The sequence below is a fragment of the Ambystoma mexicanum genome, chromosome 4q (assembly GCF_040938575.1).
Source record: "Ambystoma mexicanum isolate Mex_15411 chromosome 4q, UKY_AmexF1_1, whole genome shotgun sequence".
Lineage (NCBI taxonomy): Eukaryota > Metazoa > Chordata > Amphibia > Caudata > Ambystomatidae > Ambystoma > Ambystoma mexicanum.
Window position 1 is genome coordinate 230,263,651 of NC_090928.1, and position 27,482 is coordinate 230,291,132.

At 47.8% G+C, this 27,482-nt stretch overlaps 1 protein-coding gene across 1 annotated transcript in view; it reads left to right on the forward strand.

The window, feature by feature from the left end:
- SLC16A10 (solute carrier family 16 member 10) overlaps positions 1-27,482 on the forward strand; it is a 400,499-nt gene that overhangs the window by 276,950 nt on the left and 96,067 nt on the right. The window contains exon 2 of the mRNA XM_069607772.1: positions 15,031-15,175. Within this exon, the coding sequence (XP_069463873.1) occupies positions 15,031-15,175 (145 nt within the window). The remainder of the gene's footprint in view (positions 1-15,030; positions 15,176-27,482) is intronic.

Here is a 27,482-nt window from a genome sequence, read left to right on the forward strand (position 1 = left end):
CCAAACTTATGTTTTCTATTGTTAACTGTACCGCATTACCTGTTTTCCAGCACCCAGATAACCACGGGTTTGGCACGCTCTATAAATGTTAAATAAAGTAAAATAAAATCAATAAAAATAAATAGACAGGGAACATTTTGGGCCAACGTGGTACAGTTCAAAAGTCTACAAATGGGCAAAGGGTCCCCCACATGTAAACGTTTCTTGGACAAGGCAGGGGTAAGTCTATCCTTTATGTTTATGTTGAACCAAGCACAACAGTCCTCTCTCTCTGTCTACGCCATCCCTCTTTACACTGATGCCCATAGTCTTTGGGAACAACAACAGCTACTGGTGGCAATTTATTATGTCCATGAGTGCAATGAAAAACACAGTGTCAATTATTCATATTCGCTACAATGAACAGAGGCACCTCCATGTGCTGTAAAAGTGCACATAATAAAGGACTAGAGATAGGGCGAGCTAATGCAGAATTCGTGTGGTAGAAGTGAAGGCCAATGGCAGCAGAGAGGGGAGAGCGTTGCACCGCCTTCCTGGCAAAGGCATGTCAATACAAGCTTTTCATGGCCTCCACCCTTCAAGTAGAAAAGCACAGTTTGCCAGCCTTTGCAAAGGTTCACTGAGCCTTCGCAATGATCAAAACGCCCTGGATTAAGCCCCGGGTGACATTTTGTTCCCCTTTAAGAGGTCACTGAGTTCTGAAGATGTGCACTGCTTGGCAGGTTTTCAGCGAGCGACTCCAGTTGTGGGCAGAGAGAGCAGTTAAATGATAGCTTGGGCCCAGGACACCAAATGGGCAGTCGCCACTAGCCATCTTCTAGTGATATTTGACTCTCGGCAAGTAAGAAATGTGTGATATGATATAATATGGTATTATAACGCGCCTATATACAAGTGTTTCAAGGCGCCACAAGGCACGGGAGGGGAGACAGAGGGAGGACAAAAACAACGATCTTACTAGGCCAGGTGACATTGCGATCGCGCAAGGGCAGAGGAGAAGTTCCAGGGGAGGGGGGTGCGTTGCATACATTTTTAGGATTGAGGTGGCAGTGACTTTTATTTTGGCCTGGCTAGTAGATCGCAACTTGAATGTTTGGCCCCCTTTGGGGCCCATTGAAATTCCGTTTTTAATGCATTTTCAGCCTCAAAAAGACTTAATTTATGTAACCAAATGACTACTTGTTATTGCACCTGCATCAAAGCAATGCCATGTGTAAAATAAAGCGGTCTTGGGAATTCCCAGTCGTGCTTAAAAGTTGCAGCGACCCCCTCATGTCTATGGCACGCCTCGCTCAGCCAATCCAAGGAGCTGGAGATGTAGGAGTGGGGGGCAACCTTATCTACGGATTCCAAGGAAGATGCTGAATCATTCCAACACGGGCACCTCAAGGGCATCAACTTGTAATGTCCTGCCCGCTGGTGCCAAGGGCTGGGCTCGTCCGCACATCGAATAACAAAATGCACTCAGGGTTTCAGGATATTTCCAATGAATGTTCATGAGAAAACATTTTGTGTAATGGATTTTGAGGGTTATCTTTTGATCATTCCATAAAATTGACTGCATTTTACCATTTGGAGGGTCGACAAGGCCGGACCTTCCAAAGCGAAAACCCTGTGGGCGTACTGGCCGAAAAGAGAGCACCAGCTCAATGTCACAATGCTCCTGCCGCCTCACGGGCCCAACCACCTGGAACGGGGATATGTATGATGCTCAAGGTCATTGTTCATTATACAATATTCCTCGGGCCAAGAGAAACGCGGCGCCTAAGCAAGTGCCTCATGCGTCTTCTTGGGCCCTGTCCACAGTGTGGACACAGAGTCCATGGAATGCGTTCACTTCAAGCGGACCGGCTCCTGTCTGCTGCCTACTTCCAGTTGGAACATTTTATGATTTGGAATTTTCTGGACCACCCACCTCTGCCCATGGCCAATATGGCCTATACAAACTGCTTCCTGCACAACTGCATCCCAGGTGCCTGTCTGTCTGACTGTAAGTGTAGCACTTATGCTGATACAAGTGTTTGGCGCGGCCCTCAACAGTTACTTGCGCGACAATGTACTCCTGACGGCTGCATAGCAGTGTAGATAATCAACATGGCGGAAGTTCTTCTACGCGCAGATTCCCTCCCGGCGGAAGTTCTTCTATGCGCAAGTTCCCTCCCTACCCCCACCGCCTGCCGACCATGAGGACTGTTCTTTTAAGAAGACGGGCTCTAGGCTGGAGCGGAGGCCTGGCAGACGTTCCACTTCTGCCAAGTCGCTGCAATGATGTGATGTGATGATTTGACAAGCACCCTCGACATGAATCTCCCAGGCTTCACAAATTGGAGATCAGGCAGACGGTGCACCCACACAGTAAAGGGACCCGTGGGGTGTCAAGCAGAAAGCTAGGGGACAACATTGGGCTATTTGTGTTTTAAGTAAGGCCTGGCCAGGAACTCGAAACACCTGTCTCTCCTTAAGTGATCCTTTCTGAATGCACCTGAAGAAAGCAAACATCTGAAAGTTCACATACGAGCCTGGGTCATAAAAGGCGGCTTATCTCCGCCTCCGGTTTTCTGATTCACGTATTCACTGATATCACCACAACTGGCGCGGGAACCGTGCACAAACACGCAGCCGCACCCCATGCACTTGCATCCTGCAGCCGACTTTCTCTGTTGTGCAAAGGTATCTTAGGTCAAGCGGATATGAGTTTACCTTGGATCCAGCACCGTGTTGCCCTTCCCTAGAAGTTCTCTTACCTTCGCAGAGACATTCGTTGAGTAGGCTGGGTCCCGGCGTGAGATGGTTAAATGGATCCTTTCGAGAGTAACTTTCAAGTTTGAGTTCATGTACTTGTCAAATTGAATCATTCATACTGGTGGGCAGGGTAAGCGATGTGTTTGCCTGGGTGGCTGGTTTCCAAAAGCTATTTTCTTTAGAAACCAATCCAATGCCACGTGGACCAGTCTAGTTTGAAATGGCAATGAAGCAAACATCTCATCCTGAAATGAATACAGTTGCTTCAAGGCATCTTTCCTAAAGTAGGGCACGCATGCTGGTACACCGCTGGCAACCAAGGAACATACAGGTGGCATACTATGCACTCCCCTGGTGTGCCATGTCAATGCCATTCAAGGCATTGACCAGATGCGCTGCATCACCAGCTTGTGGATAGTTTACAATCCTGCACATCCTTAGCTTCTCTGGTGAGACTGGCACTGAACACCGATTTAGCTTGGGAGGGCTTTAGTGGGGCTCCACCCTCTCACACACGCCTGTACCAGTTGTGCTGTGAACATGGTGCTATTGGGTCTGAAGGTGTGTGTGAGGAATTCGACCTTCCGCACTGTGTGTGTTTGCTCACCTGGCTTTTTTGAAATTTTAAATGAAATTGAATGATGGTAGATCAACCTCCGGAAAATGTGTGGGGCTAATCCGCAAACATTTTCCCATGCTCACGGCATGACATACGCATAGACCTGCGTACTCTGGGTGGACACAGCAGACAGGCGCACTCCCCCTATCATATTTAGTTGGGATCTGAGAGGTGGAGGACATGATGCATCTGCAGAAGGGGGTGGGTCAAACCTTTCCCCTGCCATGGCCAGCCTAATTAACTAACAAAGGCACCATGGATCTGTTCTGTCCTTTTGTTGAGCCATGTAGTTGGTGGCAGCAAATTGCATACTAATCAGAGTAATTCAAACAGGCCCACATGGGGCATGGCTGCAGAGTCTAACAAAGGAAACAGAAAACCCCAACACCCTTCTATATGCAACTGTGTCAACCTGATGCCAGCTGCCACCCTCAGTATCGATTTGCAGTGAAATGTCATGTCTGGGACTGCGTGTTTACAGTACTCATCCCCACAGGGTGACTCCATTCAGAAGGTAGGAGTATGTGGTTTGATGAAGCCAGTAAGTCTGGTCTCACTGCAGCTTCAAGGGAGACCTGCCGCTTTAATCAGGAACCACAGAGAGCTCCATTAACCAGAGGGACCCTCTGATCCACAACAGACAGGAAGATGGGTGGGACTTAGTATTACATGTTTTCACCCCTTTACCTTTTCTGTTGCAAAACACTCTGGTTATGACCTCACATATACAGGAGATTGTTGGTGGGGACCCAGGATTGGCTCATTAAGGTAGGCTTAGCATACAGCAATGCCTGTGGTCTATTTGCCTTTAAAAGAGGGCCGAGCCCCTCCTTTGGCAGATCATGTGAAGGATTCTCCAAAGCAGAAGGAAGAACTCATCATTGGACCCTGGCTGGAGGTACAGCCTACCGTACATCTTCTGCCAGTGATGGAAGGCCAGGACCTCCAAGAGGTAAGCAAGATCCCTCCCCTAAACATCTCCCAGGGAACAGAGGGAGATACCAAATCCAGAGGACTCTCCAACAGCTCCAGAACCGGTACCCAGCCAGCACACAGCGTGCCCTGCTAGGCTCTGCAGCAAGCTTCCTAGGCGGGAAGTGCTAGATAGTCTCTGAACCAAACCAAGGACAAGGCAGCTGCCTGCAACATTCTCCTCAGCTTTGGGCTGTCCGCCTTAAAGGACGACACAAGCCCCGTAAAGAAGCTAGATGTGCATTGTAATGATTTACATGAATGACTTTTCATTGTGCACCAGGTTTCATGTTGTTTATGTGTGATGTCATGAGGATTGGAACTTGGTGGTGTTGTGGAAGGTTGGGAGATTGAGGTTCCATTGTTGACGGTTGAGAGTGGGGCTGACGGTGGGGGCTGGTGGATGTTTCTAAGCTCTGTCTTGAACTGTAATTCTGTAACTATAATCAGCACTAAGATCGAATAAAAGTGCTTTATTTATAAGAGACTACAGACCATTACCTGTATGTGGCTAACTTCGTTACATTGGCGACGAGGATGACTTTCATCCAGCTACAGCGATGCGAATGTAAAGAGCAGAGGACAGAGATTGCCAGCAACCTGATCTGAGAGGAAGGTGACAGTTCATGGAATCAGCAGGTAGCAGTAACCGGGCACGAACGTAAGAAGTGCGGCTCCAGGAAAGGGGCTGCTGACGGCCGCAATGCTGATACTCCACAATGCAGGCACGAAAGAGTACTGAGGACAGAGACATCCACCAGCCCCCCCCCCCCCCAGGGCCAGAGGTGAGAGGAGGCCGAGTCCTGTGTTACGGATTCAGGTATGGGCTAGTCCTGCTAAGAGGACGGTGGGGGAGCCAGGGGGGTCCCCTAAGTCTTTTAAGTGTGGGGAGCATTGGAATTACAGCCTTGTGTGCAATTTTCACCAGCGTATCTGGGTAGCAATGTTGGCGAATAGTTACCCGCATCGGGCTATTTGAAGGGCAAGATTTATACTGGCCGGTACACATGGCGTGTACGTGAAACTGTGCCAGGAGGGTCCAATCAGGCCAGTAACAGCACGGTTTCGTGGAGGGCAGTTTGGATCTATGCCAGTACACAAGGCGTGTACAAAGTAGTTAGAACACAAGGCGTGTACAAGCAGTTGGTTTGGCGGTTGGGCTGTAGAGCTCAGTTCAGTCCGAAGATCCCGAGTGTTGTGATCACGTCAGGGTGCGTGAAGATGCCTGAGGTGCATTCGGAGGACACTGTATAGGTCCTTTCTTCTATGGAAGGGAGATCGCTGTGCTGGGTAAACGGAATGGCGGTGTGGACTCAGATCATGTTGGTCCAGCGGCACAGGCTGTTGAGCGTGCGGGAATGGATGGCGCTGCAGCGAGAGTGAATCAACTTTGGAGTGTGGACGAATTCAAATATGGAAAAAGGATCAAGTTGGCTGGCGACGAACAGAAAGTTTGCGAAGTTCGTTTGAAGGGAGTGCAGCTTAAAGAAGTTTCTGCACAGCAAGGAGCATCTGAGAATCAGCCAGCTGATGTGTTTGGAAAGTGTTCACTATACCAGGTGAGAGAAGTGGGGAATCTTCTAGGCCGGATGAAAGATGGCCATCCTGAAAGCTGTTGGGATTATCGGGATAGGGGAGTGGCACTCTGTAACTGTTGTTTGATTGCGTTCCACAAGTTCAAAGCTCATTGGGACGAGACTTGGGGACATTGTGGGTCGTTTGGAGATCTAATAGGAGAAGCAGTGGACACCTCCATTATTGTGCTAAAGGAGTTAGATCCTGATTTTTTGAGATTTTTTAAGAGTCTTTCCTGGTATGATAGAGAGTATTAAGAGGATTAAGTGGTGTCATGTAAGGCCTTTTGTACGGAAGATTCTGAGTAGAATGAGTATTTGGGAGCTGATTGAATGGCGTGAAAGAAAGTATGTCGTGGCCTTTGTTAAGTAGGGTATTCTAAGTGAGTTTATACAGTCTTTGAGCGCTTCAATTACAAAAGTTATGTTTACTGTGGAAGGGTTTGTATTTACCACATTGCCGAAATGTTATTGTTGATACCGCTCTACAGGTCATCGAGCAATTCAAAGACAGTCTTGTGCGGAATAATAAATGGATAAAACACTTTTCCATTTCAGGTCGTCGGGGAATTCAAAGACTTTGAAGCTGTGTTATATTCACATTGCTCACAGTCTTAAATGTGCTCAATATAATGGAAATGGTATGTTCTGCCTGATGGTGGGTTGCGATGATGAGAGTATCACAAGGTTCGGTGGGTGGACAATAGAAGGGAGGTCATATGTGGTGAATGAATAGGTTGAAATGCATTCTGGGGAGTTGGGAACTCCGACGTTTGGCCAAGTGTTTCTGTGGGAATTGTTGAGGGGTTGAAGTTTCCCAGTTTATGTGGAAGGGAGTTCGGAACTCCGGCGTTGTGCCAAGTGTTGTGTGGAGTTGTATGGAATTTAGGGATTCCTGCTTTTGCCATGTGTTCTGGGAGTTAGGTACTCCGGCTTTGTGCCTTAGGGGTGTGTTTAGAAGTCCAGGTTGTAGGGGTGGACATCCTGGAGACCTTGGGGTGAGTTTCTCTGGGCACAGGTTGGCGGTCTGACACTGTTTGCTTGTCTGCTGTCATTCTTTGGTGTCATGTGGGATCTTGGCAGCTCCAATGGTGTGAAGTGGAAACTTGTGTGTGAGAGAGCGTGGGTTTTTCTCTCTTGCAATTGCTACCGGGTGTAGAGAAAGGTGGCGTTGCGTTTTGTTTTCTGAATCGTTTGTACGGTGGTATGGAAGCAGTGAAGTTGGCATGGTCAGTGATGGAGGAGGATGGAGCTGGTCTCTATTTTTGGTGTTATGGCAGGGCCCGCAGTTAGTTGGTGGTTTGGTTTTTGGAGTGCATCGATGTTGTGCTTTGGTTGAGGGAAGTGCATGTGTTATTAACTTTAAGTTGTTATGATTTGGAGGTTTCTGTTTCATTTTGCTCCTTTTAAGAGAGGGAGATATGTAATGATTTACATGCATGACTTTTCATGATGCACCAGGTTTCATGTTGGTTATGTGTGATGTCATGAGGATTGGAACTTGGTGGTGTTGTGGAAGGATGGGAGATTGAGGTTCCATTGTTGACGGTTGAGAGTGGGGCTGACGGTGGAGGCTGGTGGATGTTTCTAAGCTCTGCCTTGAACTGTAATTCTGTAACTACAATCCGCACTAAGATCGAATAAAAGTGTTTTATTTATAAGGGACTACAGACTATTACCTCTATGCAGCTAACGTGCACCTACAAGCATCTACTGACATCTGCCTTAAATAGTCATTTTCGGGCCAGTCGAGCCCCTTGAGCTGCAACTGACTTCGCTGCTGACTGTTGTTACGCCGCAGTCGCCAACTGTGTCTGAGATATCTTGACCACTGCTTCAGACCGCAGACTAGCACTGAGACAACGATTCCTGACCTGATCCAGCATGTAGATAAGCCTGTCGTTCCGTCCACATTACCAAAATTGGACAAGGAGGTTTATAATTTGCTTGTGTTTCCAGTCTGTTCAGATCCCTTGTGGTGTACTGGAGGTGTGGGGCTGATTGATGGTTTAGAAACCGATAATCATCCCTGGACCACTAGTGCCCCTCGAAAGTTCATTTGTCACAGTGTGTCTTGTCTTGGGACCAGAGCTGTCATGGCTGGTGTTCCTTGAAGCACGCGCTGGGCTTTCATTACAGTTTCATTCTATGGCTTTCCTTTCAGCTGTGATTGACAGCCCTCTTGCCATATAAGGACTGCCCAGCAGGCAGCAAGTTCAACTCCAGTAGCCCTCTCCTGTGCAAAATGCCAAATCTTCATCCAAAGTGCAACTGTTGAGATTAAATGTAATGGGCCATGTGCATTTTAAAACCCATCACAGCTCACATAAACCGAGAGGTTAATATGTGAAATAAAAGGGCGACCAAGTAGTTTTGAAAATGGAGAAAGCTGCCTGCTTGCTTAAAATGCAAGAAGAGTTTTATTTTTTGGAGAAAATGCCCGTTTAATTCACATAATTTGAAATATGCAGCATGCCTATTTAAATTAAAGTGAACAAAAAGTGACTTGCATTCATTGCACAAACAAACCAGAGCCGGCTGTGCAGACACCTCAAGTTGTCCCCGTGCCACATGTGAACAGGACATCCAGAGCTACCCCCCTTTCTTGCACCCTGTCACTTGCAGCTCTGCATTTATAATGGAAAAGCAAACTACGAGTACCAGAATGCAGAGTAACACACAGCGCAGGATGCACCCCCACCTGTCATGGGGAAGAGTTACATCTCTGGTTGAGGTGTCGAGGCCCGCAGATGAGCACATATAGTGCATTGCACATCAAATCAAATTATTTTAATAAATCAGCGTATTGCACACATCATCGTTGTAATCGTGGTTGCCTTGGTACTACACACAACTCAAGTTGCCCAATGTTAGGTGTGATCAGTTCATCCAGTCCAGATTTTATTTTTTCTTTGCATTGTAGTACCCATAACTCTGGTATTATAGTGGGATTAGAGTGGAAGGAGCATACAATACGGGTACAAGAATGCAGAGAAACAAACAAGACAGTGGCCTTGTCTGAGAGAAGGTTTATCTCTGCAACAAAATCGTCATATAGCGGAAGTACTTAGCAGTGGGATAGTAGCGGACTAGCGGTCCCTCCTATCTTTACAGCCAATAACACTTTGTATGCCATGACTTGTAGGGCCAGAACAAGTAGGAAAAGATAAACTACAAGTCCCAGAATGCAAACTCATGTTGGCTGAACAGCCAGGGCTGGGTTGGAGATGCAAGACATGTCATTGGGCCACATAAAAATACTTCAAACTTTGTTGGAATGTGGTCCACTCTCTGTAGATCTATCGGGCAACCCAATGTGTGGCCTTTGGGCGCTCCTCACTCTGCGGATTTGCTACTTGTTGATCTGCTTTTATAAAGACAGTGTATAGCGTAAAACGGCTCGAGCTAAAAACAAAACAGAGCATCTGCCATATGTTTCATAAATGAGTGCAAATCCAGGGGTGATGGCACAACACAAGAACAGTCAGCGCTTTGTCAGCATTCCAGAACTTCAGCATAGTCTTACACAGAAGGCACGCGCGAAGTAGACTACTAGGCACCCAGTCAATCCACTGTAACCCGCTTCCCCTCATTGCCAGTCGGGAAATCTCCTCATCATTTCACCACAAGTTTCTGGCTAAAACATGTCCTGGCAGCCGAGCAGACTGTGGTTTACTCTTCGGTGGCGATGGAGTTCTGTGGGTTTGTGGTAAGTAAACCTTTCGCAGTAGAGCAGCAGCAGAATGCGTGCACATTATGAACAGGGCCCCACTTATTATTAGCTGTACAAGTCCTCAATGGCTGCTATGATAGCTTGCAGAGTAATGGTTTTATTGACCCCAAAAGGATGAAACATCCTGTCCAAGATTTGGAAATGTTACTTGGAGATCACAAACACGCACGCACACCTGCAGACAGAAGTCCTTTGCCCACTTTAAGTGGGCAAAGGACTTCTCATGAACCCCTCAAATAACCTCTATGCTATGTTGCCATCATTTCCCTGAAAATAGATAGTATTATTTGTGTCTCTGAACTCCACCCTAATCAATCACTAAATGATATGTAAAAGTATATGTTTTACCTTTTGTAAACTTATTAAATACTTACTTATGGTGAATCATTGCAGTTTGCTGATTTTAATATGTAGATAGTCGCTTCCCTTGGTTACATTTGAAAGGTAGTGTGGAGAACATAGGTTCATATTAAACCTATATACTTTGCTGGAGTGCCTTGGGTTCATTTTACAGATGTGCATTCTCTTTTATGCTCTTTTGCCCTCAGATAATGAATCACACAATCTTTACCTAAGAGGTTTCTATATAATGTTCTTATATTGTCAGGTTCATTTATCATGTGCTTTGGTGCTTTGCCAGTCACCTTTATTGAACACATGGTGCCAGTGCAGCTTTTGAAAAGGGAGATAACATCTGCTGCCTGAATTACAAACTGGAGAACCAGGAAACCGGAGCTACATTTCCATCTTGGCCAAAGTATGTGATCCAAGCATTACATCCATGTGCCTTAGTTTCCTTCGTTGTCAAAGTTATTATCACCTATGCTGATTTGTTTGGGTGTGCACTACAGAAAGGGACCACTTTTGCATAGTTTAATAAACAATGATGTTGCAATTCATACAATAATAATAATATTGGCTATTTCTGTAGGGCATGCCACATGCTGCAGTGTCTCTTATGCCACTCATGGATTCATCCGTTCTGAGTCTTGGTCCCCTCCTCATAGACTAATTGAAATACACGATTGGATGTAGGATGTTTGAGAGGTGACTGCAGAGAGCAATACAGATTTATGGGTTGGAGGCATGAAAGAATGTGGTTATGTATGGCGCATTCTTTAAATGTAGCGCATTACAATGGGCAAGCTGAAGGCACAGGAGTCCTAGTTACATATAGCTTCATTTAAACTTACATAACAAAGTGGCAGTCCCCGAATCACAGCATTCTTCTTTTTAGTTGGTGGCACCACAAAGCTTGTTGGGAAAAACTCAGAACCCCCCGCCCTCCACCCCCTCCACGCCCTCCTCAGTGATTACGATGTGACACTGGTGGCAATGGATTTGCCAATGAGTGAGGAATTGCGACGGCTGAGTCAGATTGTCTACTGAGGACTGTGTTGAGACCGCCAAGGTCATTTCATGCTCTTCACCAAATGGCTACCAGATAGTGTTGACCGCCTTCTGCAGTTGGTATCGGAGCCAATGGGATCTGGTTGGTTTCTGGCAAACCTGTGAGGAGATCCCATCCGCCGACACAGCTCATTTCCTAGAGCAGAAGACAAAAAGCCGTAGAGGACACAATGCCTACGGAGATTTGGCATTTCCCTTAAACGCCAGAATTCTCACCCGGGGAGACAGCATAGTTTTCGGCAAGGTTTGCTGGCCAAGGTATAAAATCTCAGCATTGAATGTGTTTGTTTGCTGGCTGGCCTTTCTATGACATCGAAAACAATGTAGAATTAGGAAATGGGGGAAGGATGTCATGGGTCGCTACAAAAACAAAGAGGTGATGGCTGGAAGGTTTACCATTGTTCTTCACATGCCAAGCCATTACAGGAAGGGGAAAGATCAAATGCAAATCAGGCTTGGTCCCACCCCCAAAGGGACAGTCCAGCTACAGCATTCTCAGGCCCCTATAGCTAGATAGAAGCTTAGTTGCTAGGGAACAGCAACCCCAAGTTATCAAGCTTTGTTTGTTGTCCAACGTCTTTAGCGCTGCGTCGATAAGAACAGGGTCATGGAAAACATGAGTTTGTAGAAAAGGGAATCTGGTTATTCCAGTCAACATCTACTATACAATCACTCTGGCATTTATATGAAAAGAATGTTTGTTTTTCCATGTACGCCTAACAGAGTGTAAGCGTCACTTAGAAGTTGGTGGTCAGATCCAACTGGAAGCCCAGATCAGTTTCCACAAGCCTACACACACCTGAAGTCGGCTAGCAGCTGATGCAAAAAGGTCATCACCACCTGTGGGAGAAAGGAGAGGATGTTTGGAGTTCATTAATGGGGCTTTCAGGTAGTGTGCCCCATCATCCTCTATGCCAGAGGTCTTCAAAATGTGGGGCGTGCCCCCCCATGGGGGGGGCACCAGAGCCCAGCATGAAATGTAAAAAAAAAGAAAAAAAATAGTGTTTTTTTTTTTTAGATTGGAGGAAATGGGAAAGGGCAGCTCACATGGTCAGACTGGGCCATAAAACGGTCTTAGGCACCAATGAAAAAATGTCCAGCAGTTGCAGATGGATATTCAGTGTTTAGTCACAGACTGTTTGAATAGTACCCAAGGGGTTGTTTTTTGTTCAAATGTAAACACATGGTGATATTTAAAGAATATCTATTCAGCAACAATGGTCAAAACTACTAGCTGCATAGTGAAGTAACTCCTCAAACTGGCCCACATTGGCCAAAAAAGTGGCCCATTTTTACTGGCCTACACTAGCATTTTGCATTTTTGGTACGGTCATCTCCCTATTGCCCTATAGGCCAGTACAAGCCTGCCGGCTCATCCATAATGGGTGAGGGGGCGTCCACCCACTGGACGCCTCACCCATTATGGAGGAGCCGAGGAGCCAGCGCAGTGAAACACTGAGCACTCCCTCAGCTGCTTTTTCCAGCGAAGGGAGTGCTCCTGGGCTGGCTGGACTGTCAAAGGGAAACACTGTTTGCCTTTGACAGTTCATTTCCCCAGCCGCACATGATCACTGAGCCATGCAACGCTGGGGGTGTTTTGATTCGCCAGCCTTACATAGCTCATTGGAAATTCTGGCTGGGGCACTGCGTGTATGTATGTGCGAGGGGGGGCTCCTGCGCCTCCTCGCACATACGGGCAGAGCAGCCTGGAGCGGGGCATTTTAGCAACCACGCGAGGTATGTTTATGGCGATTTATTTTTTATTTAAATGTGTATGGATGTGTGTATGCTTGTGTTATGGGACTGTGGTGGGAGCAGGATGGGCGGCAGCACTGGGATAGTGGTGGGAGTAGGGTGGGGAGAGCCCAGGGTCTGTACTGGGAGTAGGGTGCAGTGATGGCACGCAAAAGTTCATAGCGATTTCTACATACTGTCCATCTGGCACTTTTGGGGGGGGGGGCCCGGCCTGCCCAAACTTTGCTCAGGGGGGGCCCAGGCCAAAAAAGTCTGAAGACCACTGCTCTATGCTAATATATATATCGACCACAGAACATCAGAAATCTGAAGAAAAGTCCAGTGAAAGATTGAATGGTGTTTGATTTTTTAAACATATTTTACTCCGTACAAAATACCACACTTTGGGCAAATGTCCAAACCTAACTAGGGTCTGCATTGTGGCCGATAAGAGTTCTTGTGCCACAGGTCACTCTGAAGTCAGTAAAAGTCAGAGTGGCTCAGTGAACGCAATCAGATCCTTTTTAACTGGACTGGACATTGAGCGAGTACCAGGGGATTCATCTAAACTCAAAAGATGTGGGTTCTCTCTTCAGACTCCTTTGCCTGTTGTGTTAGATTTGCAGGTAGAGAGTGGGCCACTATGAGTACACATGCCTCTATGCACAACTGGTATGACGTCCTTTCATCGCGGAATTTTTTTTGTGGGTTTTTTTATGGCAAATTCTTTTATGAAAAAACCCATCTAATTTTTTAGGGGGGTTAGACAATTATATATATGGGGTGTGGGTGTTTGTCAATAAATAAACAATGAAATGTAATAGGGGTTTGGGGGTGGAACCCCCACAAAAAGAATTGAAAAATATTCGATGGGTTTTTTCGTTCAAAAAATTGCGGTAAAAAACCCAGCGAAAAAACATCCCGCGATCAAATGACATGGAACCGCACAACCGTGCTATGGCCTCACCGAGGCTTCGGTCGGGTGGGCTGCACATTCCCCCCCACCATGGCCCCTTTCATTCGCTGCCTTGTCACATGGCTAGTGCAGCTACTACCAGCGGTGGATTTATCCTAGCAACTAGAAGCGATCGCAAATTGAAGAAAATGCTCCGGACATCTGCCCTAAAAATGATGGCCGGTATGAAAAATTGGTGAAACAGTTGTACCTTCCGGTTTTGTACCTTGTACTCCATTTTGTTGTCATCACAGAAGTGTGTGCAGTTCTACGAGATGCCTGTAAACTCAGACATCTGTATACTGATTAAAGTTAATGGATCTTGGGCCCTAGGTTGGATCCGACCTTGCTGAGCTCTAGAATAGATGATTCTTTATTTGGTCGCAAGATCACAGGTTAGTGTTGAGGCATAGCCCATACCTCATTTGTTTTGTAGAGAAGGGGGGGGGTTAACCTGGATATCTTGTCTTTGGTTTGTTCCAAAGGAAAAAGAATTTGATTTTCCACGCAGCCATGACCACATGGGGACATGAGAACCCCGTCTTACTTTATATAAAAATCTAAATAAACAAACCCTTTCAGAAACCAGAACGTCAACGCACAAATCTGCGTGGAAAATCAAGTTATTTTTCCTTTAGAACAAACCAAAGACAAGATATCCAGGTTAATCCCCACCCCCCTTCTGTATAATGATTAGTTCGGTATCCAGTGATGTTACCGAAATGTAAATAACGAATGAAATATTACCGAAAAAAATACTGAAAAAGAAATATATAGAGGGTGGTTGTGAAGGGTTAAAAGGTGTGGGGGGTGGTTCAAGGTGGGGCTACAAGCATGAGGAAACAGAGGGTTCGGGGGACCCCCCCAATTAAAAGAAAACGATGTATTTGATTTCCAGTCACATTTCATTTGTTCAAATACATTTCAGTAACATCACATGGAACCGATTACAGTTCTACTGTCCGGTAGGGTGAGCACCCGCATCTAGACTGTTTTTATTCTATCAAATTTTTGTAGAGCGCCAACTCGCCCGCAGGCCTCCGAGCACTACAAGGCTATATAGAGATGGAACAGATAATGAGAGATGCATTGAAGAGCAAGAGGAGTAAAACCAGAATGATGTAAAGGCATGGGCAAGCTTAGGTACCTCTCGTGAAGACCAGTGCATAAAGGGTGTTGCTACAATCTGCCACCAGTTGTTTGCGGGGTGGTCAAGCCTCTGGTATAGAGCGCTGCATTATCGCTTCTCTTGCTTCATGGGCACTCACATGGCCTTCTCCTTCTTCCGCAGCTTGGGTGAACTCCTTGTCCATGGGCATGATCTTCTTCTGCTCCCCAATCGTCAGCGTATTCACAGACGTGTTTGGTTGTCGCAAGACCGCCGTTGTTGGCGCTGCCGTGGGGTTCATCGGCCTTCTGTCCAGCTCCTTCGTAAGGTAAGAAAGGCAGTAGTGTCGCAATGTTTGATAAGGTGACAGACTCTAACTGTGCACAGATTGTGGCAGCCATCTTGCCAAGTTCAAAATAATTATATTTATCTAAAATCTCTTTGGGAATGTTACCCAAATCTTTATCTTGTCAACTTGTGGTGCAGTACTGCCAGCAGTCAGGGCTATGACGAGTTGTCCATCAGCTTTCAATGTGGTTTTACCTTTCTAATCCCTCTGTTTATGCTCATTGTGTGCTATGATATGACCCTTATCCTCCTCTGCCACGTCTCTTTTCCACACACCTGTCGTCAAAGATGCTCCTCGCCACCTAAACGGCATAAGCCATCTCCCATCCTCAGGGCTTTAAGTGTGGTAAGAACTTGAGCGGGGAGCCTCGTTTGGGGGAGTGTCTTGTGGGATGGGAGTCTCCTAAATAGTACACAAACCATAGTAAGGCACTCAAATAAATATATAAATGCACATAAGCATTTATATATGTGTATGCGTACCTTACTATGGTTTGTGTAGTATGCAAGCCATATTTTATAAACATAGAAATATGCAACATCTTTCTATGTTTATTAAAGATGGCTTGAAAAGGACACAAACCACAGTAAGGTGTGCACACAAATATATAACATGTATATATTTGTGTGCATATCTTATTGTTTTCGTACTTTTCAAACCATCTTTTTTTAAACATTTCTCCGTTTATAAAAGATCGCCTGAAAAGTACACAATTTAAGCCATCTTTTATAAAGGTTTGACGACGGACAAACCCTGAGGCGTCTTTGTCTATCGTCAAAGCTTTATAAAAGATGGACTGAATTGTTTACTTTTCAACCCCTCTTTTATAAAGACAGAAACACAGGAATCCCCAGGTTCCCTGAGGGTGAAAGATGCCTCAGCGACCTGGGAAAACAAAGGGAGTGTAACTTCCTTTGGTGACCCCTCACGCGTGGGGTCACCAGAGGAATTTACAGTGACTGACATTGCTTTGACTGGCTGGCACTCTGTCAGCTTGCCTGACATTAAAATGGCGGGCGCATCTCCCATCGCGGCTGCGGCGGGATAATGCGTCCTGCCAATGTTGCATGGGACCGGGGGGCCCCCGGCAGGGCCCTGACTCGTCCCACTTAAAGCACTGCCCATCCCCCTCTGAGCTCCTGGGCCACAGACGCGGGGGCAATGGACACATTCACGGATCAAATCAAGCTCAACAACTGCACCTAAATGAAACTACAGGGCACACGCCTGAGAAGGGGGTGTAACAATCAGGCGCACACCAATCACGAGCACTGAACACCTATTAGCACAAAGGATGCCAAAACCTACATGGAAAAAAAGGCAGAAGCCTCCTGACTGCAAGTGTTTTAGGACAGGATTCCAAAGTGTAGCTGTGAGAGCAGAGTCAGACAAGGGAACATAGACGAACACAAGGACCTGAGGAGGCCAAGCCAAATAGGCAACATATAGAAATAGCTAAACAATCAAGGAGTGGATCAGTCAAGGGAGCCAACAAAGGCTTTAGCCAAAACACTAGGCCTCGTTGCAAGTATTCTGCTCCTAGAAGGGGCCAATCTGTCCTCTGAAGGTAAGGGAGAGCCTCAGCGGGACTCAGCGGCTGTACATTATAATGTTGACTAAAGTAAAGGACTTGCGCTCTATCAGACATTATATAATCAAAGAACTAAAGGGCACTGTCAGGTCACCCTCCATAATAATAATAATTTGGCACTTATATAGCGCTACGAACCCTCAGGCATCTGAGCGCTGCTTATTATTACCCACGGTGTGTGGTGCTCATTTATCGACCTCGGAAGGATGAAAGGCTGAGGGATACGAACATGCACGGATGTCAAAGCGAGCGCTCTACTCGCTGTGCCACTTGACTTCTGTGAACCCTTTAACTTTTGGACGATAATCTGAATGAAGTTAGGGTGCTTGCCTCATCCAGACACGGGGAGTTACCGCCGATAGACCCCAAAACTTAACAGAGAGCCATAGGCACGTGCTCCAGATCCATCTGTGCTGCGCCTGCTATGCAGCAATGCTCACAGCTCACTAGCTCCTTCAACCCCATATTTCTGGAGTCTGGAACTGGTGGTGAATGGCCTTCAACCCTCCAGGCTCAACAAAACCCTAGAAAACCCAAGGAATGTATCTCTCTCTGGGCGAGATCTGGCTGCTTATAGCCTTTCTCTACCCCAGAAAGAACCCGTAGGGCAGGGGTCACCAGCCTGTGGAGTTACACATGTTTTAGACTACGACTCCCATGGCCTTCCACCATGGACAATAATACATGGGCTGATGGGAGTTGTATTTTAAAACATCCAGAGAGCCAAAGGTTGCAGAATCCTGCCTCAAGAGAGCTATCGCTTTCAGACTCTAGAACTTGTCTTTCCTTCTCTCCCACCCTGACGCACCAGGGAAACACAGCCCTAAAGGGGCAGCTTCTCCTCACTCCTAGATAATTGAGAAAGCTGCAGCCCACAGGACTGCCCTACAGCGAAGTCTGGAGATTCCCCTCTGGGCCTCTGCATCACCGGCCTCTTTTCTGGAAGCACTCGGCCGCGGTGTGGGGTAACGGGAGATGCAGGGTTTGGGGAGTGGGGATCCTATAATAGGAAATTTAAAAAATAGGAATGTTTTGGGTCCAAAAGTCGAACTGTTAGCAAGCCACCTCACCCCCACTGAAATCCATTCCGCTGAGTGTATTTTATAGTGTATCATTCCAGCTGACCAGGTGCCTCGGTCTGGCCTCGGAGAGTAAACAGCCTCTCCGTCAGATGAGATGTAAACTCTGTGGGGGGAAAGAACACTACATGCACAAAGCTCGACCCTACGGGTCCCTCCCTCCGCCCTTATTTCTTTCCCGTCAAGCTGACTGTCGAATTCTATAAAAGGTCGCAAGCCTTCCTTTCGGTCACGCTTGTAATCTTTCATATCCTTCCGCTGGTCCAATACTACCTCTGCACAACCTCTTTTTGTCCAAAAGAGCAGGTTGTTGGTACTGGGCCTGTGGTCACACAGGCCAGTCCTGATCAGTGCTGGGGTCACCCAGCAGACACCAAGAGTGCCGTGGTCACACGGTACAGACAGTTTCAGAGATCACCTTGATTGCCGTGGTCATGGGGCAAGGCATCTGGTGCCGGGGGCTCCCGGGCGTGATCACCGAGCGGGACAGAGGCCTGGGGCCTCACAGGTTGCACATGCTGTTCTGGGGGAACCCAGGTCAGCAGGGCTGTAGGACCGTGGTCACACGATGTCAGCCTACAGGCCCTACAATGACACATGAGACAGAAGTGCCATTCATGGAGTCTGCTGTCATTCTGGCCCACGGGCAGGCTGAGGCTCCTCTTATGCACAGTAAGTCATGACGTCGTCATCACATTTATTTTTAAAGGGGAAATCCCATACTCCTCCTTTTTCATAACAAACAAAACAAAGACAATATCAGTGGGCATCAAATAAAACAAGTCACGAACAGCAATACTTGGTCCGCTTTGGTACCATGGGGTAAACAACAGCCACATACATTGGGACTCAGTCAGTTACAAACATACACCGACCACTCTTTCCATGTTTTGCAGGTGACTGGTGGACTGCAGATGGCATGTTGGCAGTTCTACCACATTCTGAGGGAAACTTTATTCAGGGGGGAGAGGGGAAAACTCCAGCCAATGGACGACTCCATTGCCAGTCGCTGGAACCACATTGAGCATGCCAGCACACTGCGGGATCACAGCTTCACACACACTTAATTACTGGGACCACTTTAAGCACATCAATGACATGCAGGCTCACAGCATCAAAGTACATATTTACTGAGTCCTCTTTGAGTACTTTCGGGGACGCAGGAATCCAGTTTGACCTCACACTTATCAGCCCAGGATAGTCGAGAGCATGAGAGCATGAGAGCACAGTCAATGCGCCGGCAAAGCCTCAGCCGGGGGACAATGGGGGCCACATTAGATGTAGCCCCTTGATGGTGGACACTGCAGGAGGCAGCAGGACACTGGTGGCAGGGCATCTAGGCTGTGACACTTATTTCGCTCCCCCAGGAAGGAGTATCACCTTACTGGAGTGGCACCAGCCACTCTTCTCCCCCCATAGGCAAGGGTTGTTGACATGACACTGGTGGCATTTTTCCCTATCCACGGGCAGGGGTTGTTGGCAAGAGACTGGTGGCAGGGTGTCTGGGCCTCGTTGCATGTTGTGGAGGAAGTCTTCAGCTTTTTCCTTGCTCATCACTGCCATCACAGGAAGAGCGCACATCAACTGCAGTGCACATCACTACATCGTTTAGATTTAGCAGGAAGATTCTATGTTCCTTTGTTTTGATGATTTCTCCTTTCTCAACATAAACTGTTTAGAGCATATCATCCGAACGGATGATGTATGCTTTCACTGCTGAGAAGCTGGGTGAGATCGCGCTGATCTGCATCCCTTTATTTTGTTCACACCAACTCCCCACACCCCGCTGCACCTCCCCTCCCATCCGAATGCTGGCACGAAACCATTCCGTGACTAAAGGCCCATCATTAGCAGTTTCATGCGCTACATTCTGATTGGATGGGCTGGTCTTAGCTGCAGAGGAACCGGAACTGTTTTGATTGTTGTACTTATGAGTCAAGCCGAGTGCTTATGAAGACTTATGACAGCCTCCGTTCACTACGGTACACTATCCTGTTGTTCAGCTCCTGTGTTGTGTTGCGTTGACAGTGCAGAGAGAGCAGCCCAGCTGAGGTAGCGGGCCCCAGGATTTCAAAGGGGGGGGGGGCACCCTCAGGTCCCTTTTAGCAACGCCACTGCTTCCCCCTGCATGGAGAGCGTTGCCCACACTTCTCTTTTCTTTTTTCATTCAAAGCTCAGATCCCCGGAGCACACAGGAGGCGCCTTTCTCTCCCTCGGGCAGGAATTATTTATATAATTATATCAACTGGGATCGGCCTCTTCTTTTTCTCCCCTCAGTTTCTTGCTCCCGCCCGGAGCGTGTCGCAGGCCTTCACCACCGTTGGTGATTCTTTTTCATTTTGTATGCCTGAAACTCCGCTCTCGGAGCACAGACCACTCACCGCCTGAGGCACAGGAATGCTGCAGGATTGAGCCCTCCTGTTGCACACAAGTGCGGGCAGCCTTGCAACTTTCTTTCCATTTTGTCTTTTTTTTTTTTAACCTCACCAACACTTGGCAGGATCACTAGGGGAGGTGAGGGCCGGCATGGCAGAGAGCAGGCATACCCTGCCGGCAGCCGCGCGACTCATCTACCCTCATGGAGCCAGCAAACTCCTTCTTTTCCTTTCTCCTTTTCCAGACAAGGGCAGCTGCACACCAGGCTGCTGCAACATCACCCAAACAGCCGGACGCTGCAGACATGGCACACTGCTGACACACTGCAGAGGTTCAGTACTTTCATGGCCATTGTTGGGACTGGACCGTTGGTCATGCAGGCTAGTCCCGATCAGTGCTGAGGGCACCCAGCAGACACCAAGAGTGTCTTGGTCGCAAGGCACAGGCAGTGGCACGGATCACCCTGATTGCCGTGGTCACACGGGCAAGACTTCAGCTGCCAGGGGCGCCTGGCCTAACAGCTGTGCTGTGATCACACAGCAGGAGAGTGGGCTGCAGGCTCCCAGGTTACACATGCTGATCTGGGGGCGCCCAGATCAACAGGACGGATGGACCGTCATCACACAGTGTCATTCTGCGGGCCCAACAATGAAACACGAGAGAGAAGTGCCATTCATGGAGTCTGACGTCGTTCTGGTGCACGTACCGGCTGAGGCTCCTTTTATTCACAGTAAGTCATGACGTCATCATGACACTTATTCTTAAAGGGGAAACCCCACAATGGTGATCCTCATGCAGTTGGAAGGGAATTTGGCAGCTGACGGGCAACATTTCTCCCCACCCCTCTATCCCTCTAACGCAAGGAGCTGCTGCTTCTAGGCACAGCTGAATACAATCTGTGACAGAAAATCGTCACAACTTTCAGTTGAACGTTGCAGTAAGGCGCCAGTCACCCGCACGGTACGTTATAGTCTCAGCCATGTGGCTGAACATTCTTTTGCGAGGGGATGTGGGGGGCTCAACCCTGTGCCCTCTCTTACTACCAGCATTTCTTTCATCATAGTTTGATAAGCAACTTCCCACTTGTGTCAGCCCTCCTACTGTGCCCTCTAATCCTCACTTGCCTTTGCATATCTACTGTGCATCTCAGTTATGTCCTTGGCTAATTCTGCCATTGATGGGCAAGCAACCTCAGACTGGCTTATAGGGCAATAGGGCAATGCCCGAATCAAAAACACAACATTCTAGTGCGGGGCAATTTTTTGGTCAAAGTGGGCCACTTTTTTTAAATAAGTTACTTCACCATGCGGCTAGAAGGTTTGGCCAATGTTACTGAAAACATATTCTTTCAAATGCTCACTTTGCACCACATTTTATTAAAAAACCTCCCCCCTGGGTAGTACTCAAACAGTCTGTCACAAAAGAAATGAATTGCCATGTGCGACTGTGTGGCACTTTTTCACTGGTGGCAGAGACAATGTTATGCCCCGGTCCGACCCTGTGTGTGAGTGTGTTACATTGAGGGCTTAAGGAGGAAATAAGGGAGAAGAGGGGGAGTGGCGGGATATATTTAGTTTCTGTTTAGAAATGAAAATAAAGAAGGAAGGTTGAGAACTTCTTTTGTGCCTGCATCAGCTTACAACACTGGCAGAGAGCAGGAATGTTCCTCTTGCACCCTTGCCTGCTGCCTCACGCCTGCACTCACCAAGCAGTGCACTTTTGGTCCATGCCGTCCATTCCGCTTATGGGGCGTCCATTTTGCTTCCTGCAGCTGTGTCGCTGTGCCTGCTGCACTTCCGCTTACACCTGAGGGACCCCCGTACTCTTGGCTGTTATATTCCAACTAAAGATGACAGGGGGGTGGTGCCTGTAGACTGTCTTCACCCAGAGTACACATATGTGTATGTGGTGCGGTGAGCATAGCAAAATGTCTGCGGATTATCCCCACACACTTTCCAGAGGTTGATCTACCATCATTCAATTTCATTTAAAATTTCAGAAAATCCCAGGTAAGGGCACACCCACCGTGCGGATGGTCGAATTCCTTCCACCCTTACATCAGCTGATCCATCCTCTTCCCAGCCTGGTGGTTCCACCATGGAAACATTACAATCACAGGCACCATTTGCCCGTGTCATTTCGGGTTCCAGTAACGTAGGTGCCTGGTAGGCCCTTTGAATGTGGGGTTTTGACCATTCTTAGCAAAACTAAAAGGTGATGGCTGGAAGGTTTTGAATTAATCATAACGACGGGCACAGCTGTGGGCAACCCTCCACCCCACTGTTTTTCGGCCTGCCAAGCCGTTACAGAAGAGGAAAGACCATATGCAAATCAGGCTTGGTCCCACCCCCAAAAGGGGCAGTGCAGCCCAAACTGCTAGGTCACATCCCTTCTGTACGAGACCACAAGCATCCCCAGACATGCTTCAGCCTTGTTGGGCATCTTCAGTGAGGAGTAGCTTGGGTATCTGGGCCCAGCAGGCTCGGGACCCACGTCTGGGCATACCCGTCCCACTCGGGGTGACTTTAGCAAAACAAAAAGGTGATGGCTGGAAGGCAGGGGGGTTGTGAGCACCAGGAAGGTGTGGCTACTGCGCTGGAGCTGGTTTATCTGTGGTTGGTGCATACTTGCAGCCGTTTGTAAGAACCCAAAGGGGCCGTGCTCGAGGCCCCTGGCGAGACGTTGCAGAGGGGTTGAAGATTCTTACAGAATAGGCGCTGTACACAAGATTCACATAATATAGGAGACTTCAATTGCGTTCGTCATGTTTCTGTTTCAAAAAGTCACGACCACTTGTATTTGGTATTGTGTCTTTAATGTTACTAGGGTGCTGACACGTGTTACCACTTAGGGGTCTTTATCAAGGCGGGTGGATTGTGTAGATGATCATTGGTCTGGGGTATCCGTGATACTCGGCAACTTGTTTGCCACTGAGTAGTGCTTCTGAATCGTAGGCGAAGCTCCAAATAGCTTCCGATTCTCAGGCCTGGCAGTGAGTGATGGCTGGAAGGTTTTGATTTCATCATAACCACGGGCACGTCTACATTTGGAAATGGCAGCCCGCTATAGCCACAACCAATGTCCCAGTTCATGTGAGAGCTTATGCCGGCTTGGTATGGGGCCGCTTCTCAGCCCTGCTATAGGTAAGGCAAATGTCTCTGTGGATGTTAGATTGAGTGCAGGGATTGCCAGGTTGCTGCATGGATTACTGCACATGTTTGCTGCAGGGGAAGTTGAATCACTTGCACTGGTCCGGGTCATGCAGAGTGTTTGTCCCATCCGTCTGCTCAACGGGTTGCTCCGTGGTACGGCAGTTCCTCGTTCTCTCTCGTGATCAAGCAGTCGGCAACCTACGCGGTGGACTTAAGAAATCGCATAAACCAGACTCCTTTAAGTCTGGGGAGGATGTAATGTCCTGGGATACCTCTGTCATTAAGAGGGAGGGAGTCAGACTGACGATGTAAGGCGGAAGTTAGAGACAGGAAGAGGCGGTACGTAATAGGCTCAATTAAGGAATTAAAATAAAGAAGGAAGGTTGACACCCTCTCCTTTGACTTTGTGGTATTTTTACCTGTGTCGGCCTATAGCACATAAGGATTTGGGGTCGTTTTAACACGGCTGAAATGTTCGTAACGGAAATTACCGCATGAGAAATGTACGTTATACAAAATTGTTTGTACATTTCCCATGCGGACATCCATGATAAAACAACCCCAAATCCATACAAACACTAACCCCTGACCACACCTCCACCCCCGCCCACACCCCCAACACAACCCCGGACCCCTACTTACCTTTCATTGCGACGTGCTGTGTCCCTGCAACGCTGGTTCCCTTTCACTTCCGTGATTGGGAACCGGCGCCGCGGGGTCCTTTTCTTTCTTTCTTTTTTCTTTTGGCCGGGTCAGCTGTGGGGTTGTCCTCCGCAACCCCCGCTCACTATACTGAATAAGTATAGTGAGCGGGGTGTTGTGGGGGAGACACTCTTGCAGCCTTTTTTTTTTTTTACCTACACCACCAAATAGATACTACAAAATGTCCTACGAACATTTAGTCAGTAGGACATTTAGTAGTATCTATTTTTGAACTTTTGGTGGTGTAGGTCATTTAGATTGGGTCTTTTTGGCCGAAACCCACAGAAGCACCAACCTCCATTAACTGGAGGCAATGACCTGTCCCTACTGTCACCCAACCTTATTCCGCCCCCTAATGCTGATGTCATTGCGGTGTGGCCCTTTTGTCCCGTGCTCCCTCACGCTCTTCCATGCACACATGGGCCTGCTTCTGTGTTCGCCGCAGTGCCCTGTGATTCAGTGCGACATCCTGCCCTAAGAGAGTGCTGTATAATGGTGATGCTAGGAGACCGGTCAATTTGTATTGCACGGTGATGCCTTGAGAGCAATAAAATAACATGTTGCGCACTCGTGTATACAGGCATGCCAAGCGGCTGGCCCGTAGGCCATTATCCAACTCAACTGCACAATTGACAAGCCCGAGCCTGCTTTCTTGCCAGGTTTCTGCCCTATTTTTCTGCTACCTGGAAGGGGATCCAAATCCTTTTATTTCATTAACACTTTCGAAAGACCTTTGGGTTGAAAGGACTGTACACAGGCTGGTGTTTATCCACAATGAGCACAATCCCCAAGGCCAGAGGGAAGGAAGTCAATCATTCCACAGTTGGAGCCAGGTTTCCTCCTGCCGGGCCGAAAATATGTGTATATTATTCTAAAGGCAAATCGTTTCCTATATCTACTAACACCAAGGCTCACTCTGGTTTAGTTAACTCCTCCAATATCACCAATCCCACTCAGCAGAGCATTTCTTCACAGAGAGTCATACATTTGAATTTCAATTTCAATTTGAATTCATTTATATCACACACCAAACTGAACCAATCGTATCTGGGCGCAGCTGGAAACAAACGGTCGGCCAAGTCAGCCACTGATACAAACCTTGTCAGCCCCACAAGCATCAATGTCCAAGCAACTGGCTACTTCGCCACTTTCAGTAAATTAGGGGAAGAGATGCGTCTTCAGGGCCTTCCGAAAAGCAGTGAGTGTTTTTTGGGCTCGGATTCCCATTGGAAGACTGTTCCGGAGCTTTGGGCCATATACTCCAAACCTTCGATCCCCCCCTGGATACATATCTGGAGGGTGGGACCTGCAGCAGCAACTTCTCACAAGAGCTTAACTGGCGGACTGGAGTAAAGATCTTAATTTTATTTTAAATCTTAAATGTGATCAATAGCAATCCTGGGTATAACATCTGCATCCTGCCGTGCACCACGATTATGCATTTCATGCTGCGTAACTTGATCCTTATGTAGCACAAACTTCCCATGGGCTTCTATATCCTTTAGCAACCGTTAGTACAACTACTCAACAATGCTCGATTAATCCCCGACGGACCAAGGGGTGAACCTGCCAATATTCAAGCCAGTGGCTCAAAGGGCCCTTGTATGCATCTAAAACAGGTCTATCGACCCCTCTATTAGGGCTTGGGAGGTGACGACACGGCCTGACCTGCGACTGTGAACCTGTAGTTGATAAACAGGCAGTAGGTAAAAGCTAAACCTTCCATGGCCGGACGGGTGCTCAGTGGTAGAAATCTGAATGTGCTTTGTCCTGTGCCCACCTAAGCTCTACGCCCCGGGCAGCTGCTTGTTTTGCCCGTCCCAAAAAACAGGCCTGTATATATTATAGCCACAGATGGGGGAACATGCTGATTAATGCTGTGAAACAAAACCAACCTTAGTTAAGGAGCAATGTTTGAAGAATTCTGCAAATAACACATTTTCAATGGAAAAAGAAGAGGCCTCCCTAAGGGAAGCGCTGCTTTTGGGCTGTCAGGCGCTGTCTATAATGTCAACCCTTCCCCAATAGATAACAAGGTAAAAATGTTTTCCATATTTTCGGATGTGAGCGTGGCACTGGTGGTCCGCTTTTGGCTTTCAATCTCAGAGCGGGTGTCTTATTGCAGACCCTACCAAGCCTCCCTGCCCTTCATTCCTGTGACGTAACATCTGGAGCACAGATGTCGCAATGTTTCTGGAACTACAGTGCCATGCCCGTAGTGGAACATGATGGAAAACAAGACCAACTGTTTGTGTTTCCCCAGAGCAGCACATTGACATTGTATATGATCAATGTGGCAAGGTGACAGCTCAAGGGTTAATCGCTCGCCACTGCTTCGGTGCCCAGCCTGCAGTTTGAATTTGTGGCGCGGTCACCCCAGCGCTTCATCCTCCAAAGCACTACTACATTTGGCAATATTATTAGCCGTTACAGCACTTAGAAGCCAGAGGAAACCTGCATGAAGCGCTATGTAAAAACATTACTATTATGAAGGAGGTGTTTTTAAAGTGAAAGTCATGGAATTATTTCCTGGCTTGACAACATGCATTGAAAGGCTTCTCTCGGCCGTGTGTACAAGTACGAGATGGTTGCCTGCCTTGCATGTAGGGCACCAGACCCCACAGCTCCCCCTGGCGTTCCGAATGTCAAACCCAACCCATATGTCCATTCGGCGTCCTGCCCCATCCAATTCACTGCATGGACACAATCTTCGGCATCCCTCACAAGCATGCTCACACTTATGTCTCCATGATGCTGTGCAAACCCCTCACTTTCTATAGCCGGTGCTCTGTCGTGCCTTGCAACTAGGTTTGCTGTTCTATGCAAATCCACTTTCCCATTTACCTATAGAACAGGGCATTCAAAGGCGTTCAGAGCTTCGGGTCTCCTCGTGGTCCAGGGGCGCCAGCACAGACCCCCCCATGGTGCCCTGATGCTCACTCTCACTGCAGCAGAGAATTAACTAGTGCCGTTTTCTGACATTGTACATGCTGCTGTGTCTAAAAGCGCTTCGAACCAGCCGCCAAGTAGCATGTTAGTGCTATATAGAGCTAGAGATGGGAGAGCCAGGGAACCCACGGGTAGGGCCAAACCAAGGCCGAGCCAGGGCGTCTGGCCTGGCTCCACGGGCCACACCAGGAAATGGGTATGTAAATAGGGGGCTAGCACAAGGTTTATTTTTATATGGTGGCACAAATTAAAGGTGTTAGGGGATTGAAAAGGAGATGGTGGCGCTATGGGACGGGACTGGCAGCGCGGGTGTTTTTTGGATGGTGTGGGTAGGGGCAGGGCCGTCACGAGGGGGGTGCAGGGGGGGCAAACTGCCCCGGGCCTCGCGCTTGCTGGGGGCCTCGCGGCCCCCTCCTAAGTGGAAGGCAGCACAGTCT